Consider the following 6,604-nt stretch of genomic DNA (forward strand, 5'->3'; position numbering starts at 1 on the left):
CATCGTTACCGATAATGGGCGGCCGTTTTACAATAAGTTGATTGATAAGTTATGTGTGCAATTCGGGTTTAAGCAACACAACTCTTCAATGTATAATGCGGCTGCAAATGGTCTAGCGGAGGCGTTCAACAAAACTTTGTGCAATCTTTTGAAGAAAGTAGTTTCAAAGTCAAAGAAGGACTGGCATGACAGGGTTGGGGAAGCTCTATGGGCGTATAGGACGACATATCGGACTGCCACTCAAGCCACTCCATATTCCTTGGTTTATGGGGTAGAAGCTATGTAACACCCTCCATGTCGTTTATATAATTAAGAAAAGTTTTTAGAAAAATGGACTTTATTAAAACATTCGGATCCTAATTGATGCTTTAGAAAATAAGTTTGGAAATCGTCAAAGCATTTTTCTTTCTTCAAAACATAACCCACACTTGAAAGATACAATTTTCATAAAGAGTGCTACTTAAACGTAAACGGGGTTTTAAAGCAATACTCGTAATACAGCGGAACACAAAATAACTTTATTTTACATACACCCCGGTTTAATAGACTAGATTCCTAAATCAGAGTACATTATAAATACAATTATAAACTTCTCAAGTTAGAATACTTAAAAAGAAAGTGACTAATATAATCTTTGAAATTAGTCGGTTGATATAAAAGCTCGTGATTCCTCGAACTCCGCTCCACCAGTTTCCATAACCGCTTCGAGAACCTCAACCTTGACATGGGCGAAGAGTTTCCCCTGCTTAACGTATACTCACAAGGTGTACTCACGTAAACAAAATGTTATATTAACATGGGATGAAATGACCAATTAGTTGTAGTACATATAGACATCAAGCCCTTATAGTCTGTATTAACAATTTTAAACACATAGATGCAATATGACGGGATACCTATCAGATTCAAAACATGGTTATCGGTAATAGACGTCGATATTCTGAGCCCGTTTATTAATGGAAGCTATCCACTCTATAGTCTATAGTACCGTAGTTGGAATACCGTCCCCTCCGTATTTCCGTGTCTACTCGACCGATAGCCATTTAAGATTCTGACTTCCTATACTGGCCATGCAATATCATAAATGACAAATCATATAAACAATTCAAAACGTATAAATAAACATACTCATACTTATGTCAATACAATTACTATAATGTGACGGTATCCCTATCAGATTCATAACATGATTATCGGTAATAGACGTCGCTATTCTGAGCCTGTTTTGAGGGGAGCTACCCACTCTAGTCTATAGTACCGTAGTTGGAATACTGGCCCCTTGTATTCCCGTGTCTACTCGACCGATAACCATATTAAGATTCTGACGTTCCTATACTTGACCATGCAATACCATAAATGACAAATCATTCAACTACAATAACATAACCATGTTAAATCGAACTTGCGCTTAGCATAATAAACACATAAACACCTAACCACATAGCTAACAAACATATTCAAACCATTTTCTTCCTTAGAACTTCTTATTCAAATGACTCACATAATTAATTCAAAACACATAAATTAACATTCTTGTAATTCATATATATTATGCAACGTACACGTACCACATACAAGAGGTATCACATACAAGAGAAGGGGATTATCATATTATTTCATATAACTACTTTCATAGTTATAACATACTAAAGTGATTATCTTAGATGCATCATTCATGTGTTTCCTAAGCTATACATTTATGTGAACATATAAGCATACGATAATCATAATAGCACATACGCACATAATATATGAAATCCGATTCCACATATTCTATTCCAAAGAACTACAAGGAAATCTGGCAGATTCGGTACTTCAACTTTGGAAATTCATATATCTTAAACCGTGCATACAAACATTATGAAATTTTAACACAACGTTCACATATATGTGATTTATACCATATTAAAACAGTTCAGTAAAATACTTATCCATGGGAGAGAAATAGTTCATTTAGTACAGTAACACCAGTAGAGTTTCAGAACAGAGCATTCAACTTTAAAAATATCAATTAAATCATTCTTTAAACGAAACACCATGAAATTTCACGAAGAATCAGATTTATAAGTCTATAATCATATCCAGTTGGAATCGCATGAATCGGAACAAGATAAAATCTAATTTAACACATAAATCATAGATGACTCAGAAATCCTGCAGTTTCAGAAAACGGTTCATAACTTGATCAATATAATTCCAATTTACGCATACCGTATATCAAAACGAAGCTAACAGAAATATCTACACGCACAATTAATTTCATAATTTTCAGAAAATAAATCATCGCTGAAACATGCACTGGAACCTGAGGCTACGAATCTGGAAATCGAATTAGGGTTCATTGAAATCTATTTCATGACATAGATCCCTAAAATCCGATTCCTAAGCATATTAATCAATTCAATCACAAAAACATCATCTTATTATTATCATTAATTCAGTAAGGACCAAAAGTCTTTACCTCTTTGAAGAAAATCGAATACAAGGGAGAGGAGGGAACCGAAGGATTCTCGGAGCTGTGGCTGAAGGCTTTTGGGGCTGAACTTCGAGCTATCCCTCTTCCATCCCCTCGATAGTGTTTCGGGAAAGGTAGCCGATATTATGAAGGGAAGGGGATTCTGCTTCCGTGTCTTAGCTGTCGTGCAGGGAAGCCGTAGGGAAGTTGGGAGGAGAAGAAGAGGAGTCTTCCCTCCGTTGACTCAAATAGGAGAAAAGAGATTTATTTGTGTGTGGGTTCTGCTGTCGTGAAAGACTAGGAAAGGAAGAAAGAGGTAACTGGCAATTTACAGGCTTATGCTTGGAAAGTCTTGAGAAACTTCCTTAAGGACCATTATGCAATATTTAAAACAATATAGGGTCCTCATAGCAATTTAAAGAACACTTGGGGGAGTAAGTCATACATCCACATACACAACATACTGCATCAACTCACGCAGCAACATATACACACAACATTCATACATGTATCTCTTTTTATTAAACCATAAATCGTAAAACAATTTAAAGATACTTTGCATAGATTTATTATCATATCAGAATTCCTATAAGATCATTTAAATTCTAATTAACCATGTACATGAGAGACAAATCAATATAATCTAAATTTAATATCAATATTAGCATAGATTCATTATTCATTTAAAGCACATAATAATTCATATAATATGCTTATGAAAATGCGGGGTGTTACAAGCTATCCTTCCACTTGAAAGCCAAATACCGTCACTTCGTATTGCAATACAAGAGGGACTAACTGCCGAAGATAATGCTCGTCTTAGACTTGAAGAATTGGAAGCGTTAGATGAGAAGAGATTGGAAGCTCAGCAACAGCTTGAATGCTATCAAGCCCGCATGTCTAAAGCATTCAACAAAAAGGTCCGCCCTCGATCATTTCAAGTCGGGGATCTGGTTCTCGCAGTAAGAAGGCCAATTACCCTCACCCAACGAATGGGGAACAAATTCACGTCAAAATGGGACGGCCCCTATGTAGTGAAGGAAGCTTACACGAGCGGCGCCTACAAGTTGGTGGACAATGATGGATTGCGAATTGGCCCCATAAATGGCAAATTCTTGAAGCGTTATTACCCTTGAAGGAACATCTACCTTCGAGGAAAAGAACATGGTGAATTGATGTTGCATGTTCGCTTGAACTACGTTATGACTTGATCCCTTTTAGAAGGGTACGTAGGCAGCTTAGACCTATATTCTAAGTTCAGTCAAACCTAAAAAAAAAAAAAAAAAAAAATGTTCTTAGTTGTTCGATTGAACTACGTTATGACTTGATCCCTTTTAGAAGGGTACGTAGGCAGCTTAGACCCATATTCTAAGTTCAGTCAAACCTAAAAAAAAAAAAAAAAAAAAAAAAAAAAAAAAAAAAAAAATGTTCTTAGTTGTTCGCTTGAACTACGTTATGACTTGATCCCTTTTAGAAGGGTACGTAGGCAGCTTAGACCCATATTCTAAGTTCAATCAAACCTAAAAAAAAAAAAAAAAAAAAAAATGTTCTTAGTTGTTCGCTTGAACTACGTTATGACTTGATCCCTTTTAGAAGGGTACGTAGGCGGCTTAGACCCATATTCTAAGTTCAGTCAAACCGAAAAAAAAAAAAAAAATTGTTCCAATTTGTTTGATTACAAGCATAAACGGAAGATATAGTTGTCTCATGAAATCAGGCATGATCTCACGTTGAAAGCCATCTTATGCGCATAAAATAAATATGATAATAACAAAAATCTGCAAGATAGAAAGATTTTTATAACAATGTTCGTAAAAAAAAAAAAAAAAAAAAAAAAAAAAAAAAAAAAAAAAAAAAAATCCTAGACTCAGGCGAAAGGATCTTAAGTCTTCAATTCTTCCTTGGTGGCCTCCAAATGCTCCATTGAAATCTTCACATTCTCAATCATGTCATGGCTCAACGGAGAAGAATTCTCAATGGCAGTGATCTCTTCCATGATTCCGCAAACTTCAGCATGGACACAGTTAAGAGATTCTTGTTGTCGCTTCAGTGATGACGACAACTTCTTCTTTTGTCCTTTCAACGCGTGTAGCTGCTTTTGGATGCCCTCCAATTCATTTTTTGTGGCTCGAACTTGAGCTTTTTCTTTGTTCTCTTTAGTTTGAGCGGCAAGAAGACGATCTTTAACCACTTGAAGTTGTCGTGCAAGAAGTTCTTCAGGTGCTTTCTCTGACGACATAGACCTTGCTTCATCATAGGCTGCCGCATTTTCGAATAATGTTTTCACTAATCCCTCCACGTGAGTAATATCAAAATCACTAAAGCGCTTCATTGATTGGAGCACGATTTCCACATTATCTTGAATAGATGAAATGAACTCGACGGGGGTATTGACTATCTTGATGCGAAGATCCCCCCACAATTTTCGAAGAAACTCCTTCTCGTGAGTAAAAACGAATTTTTCGCCTTCAAATACGGAAACAGCAGCAGGACGTGGCCTTTGTGCAGCGATGGCCACTTCAGATGGAGGTCTACGTGTCAATGCTTCAACCGAAACAGTTGCCGTAATCGAGTTGGGACCTATCATTGACTTTGGACTATCTTGTGACCCATCGACATCGACAACGTTCATGGCCTCATTTTCTAACTGCACGAGAAAATATGAGCTTATACAAAAGAAAAAAAAAAAAAAAAAAAAAAAAAAAAAAAAAAAAAACAAAATAGTTACCTCATTAACATGAGTATCCACTGTCTGCAGAGGGCTGGTGACTGCATTGTCGATATGTCCAAGTTCTGAAGGTCGAGGATCCTTCTTCGATCGCTTCCAATGACGGTCTACATTACTACTACCACTTTCTTCCAATGGGCGAGAATTAATTTTGCTTCCTGCAAGAGGTGTTGTAGTTCGGGCTGCCACGTCAGATGGAGTTGGTAAACTCTCTTCTATCTCGGAAAGTTTTTCTTTCGACACAGGCTTGTTCTCGTCCACATTAATCAGCTTCGCGATATTATTATCAAGATAGCTACCAAAGGTATTAGTCCACCATTTTTTGTAGTCTTCGGAGGTAAATCGTTTCGCATTCGGAGGCATAGAAGAAAACCACGCTCTAGACATGGATTTAGATAAAATGCATAAACGCCAATGTCGGAGTCCTTCTTCTAAAGAAACTCTGCGTATATCTCGCACAAGAACACCGGGGACATCCTGGTAGTAGCCAAACTGACGACTAAATCGATGTGGACTGTAAGGCTCGATAATAAATTCCTCGCCTCGACGCAGAGGGAGATAGTTCGAACGCATCGCAATGAAATAATTTTGTTCTAACTCGTCACCGTTGGCATTATCAACATACAAAAAATCTTTGCTTCTGGTGATCATAGTACAAGTCCAAGATGCAAAATCTCCTTTGTGAATCCGTTTGCGTGCTTCTTTCGAGTCATAATATTTCGCACCACCCTCGCCAGAGTAAGTCGTCATTTTAGGGCCACGCACTCCTTGCCAAACCGGATAGTGAGTTTTGAAATAATGTGCCAACCAGCCATAGACAAAGTGGATGGGAAATGGGGAACTTACGCGAGTTGGCCTCGGAGGATTTGAGATTTTATTTAAACCCTTGTATATGCTCGCTAAGACCGGGACAGCCAAACCTACTTTACGGCCACTCGCCATCAGGCTAGCCATCTTGAAAGTAGACGGACGTATTGTGTCGGGGTTATCAGTCGGAAGAACAAAAGTGCAGAGCCAGCAAGCGAGAAATGCTGATAAATACGTTTCAGTTCTCAAATCATTGCCAATTTTGAGCTTCGAAAATAACTCTCTCTCCGATGTATCCCATTCATCGTGAGCATCAAAGCTGCCAAGAGGATTATGCGTAGATTTTGGACGAACTTTTTTTCTCTCCTTACGAAGAGGAGGCTGATGATACTTCAGTTGCTTCTTAGACCAAAATTTGATCCATTTCTCAATTGAGACTTGGGAGTTATCGTCAGCTTTCTTTCGAAGTAAATGGTAAACATAGAGTAAATGTTTGCAAGTACGAGGCAGATACCTAGATCCGGTTGCATCAATGCCACAAAGCTCTTCGGCACAAGGAATAACTTCGTCGTAAAGAAGTCCGGTCAAAGGAAGACCTGCGAGAGTATTTAAAT

The 6,604-nt window shown here is 37.7% G+C and overlaps 1 protein-coding gene and 1 long non-coding RNA gene across 3 annotated transcripts; both read right to left on the reverse strand.

The window, feature by feature from the left end:
- Positions 1-380: 380 nt before the first annotated feature.
- On the reverse strand, positions 381-2,919 carry LOC105969339 (uncharacterized). 2 transcript variants are annotated; one of them, XR_016029115.1, is made up of 2 exons: positions 2,462-2,919; positions 381-1,059 (listed from the first exon to the last, which is right to left on the reverse strand). It is a non-coding gene; the product is annotated as an uncharacterized LOC105969339 (long non-coding RNA). The 2 variants fall into 2 exon arrangements; XR_016029116.1 differs by having other exon boundaries at positions 381-1,064.
- A 1,418-nt stretch (positions 2,920-4,337) lies between these two features.
- LOC148765810 (uncharacterized) lies at positions 4,338-6,035 on the reverse strand. The gene has a single exon (XM_088812365.1). The coding sequence runs from the start codon at positions 5,931-5,933 to the stop codon at positions 4,338-4,340; it is 1,596 nt and encodes a 531-aa protein (XP_088668491.1). The 5' UTR covers positions 5,934-6,035.
- Positions 6,036-6,604: the final 569 nt, after the last annotated feature.

Source organism: Erythranthe guttata, chromosome 13, assembly GCF_056151865.1.
Source record: "Erythranthe guttata isolate IM_541 chromosome 13, IM_541, whole genome shotgun sequence".
NCBI classification, from domain to species: domain Eukaryota; kingdom Viridiplantae; phylum Streptophyta; class Magnoliopsida; order Lamiales; family Phrymaceae; genus Erythranthe; species Erythranthe guttata.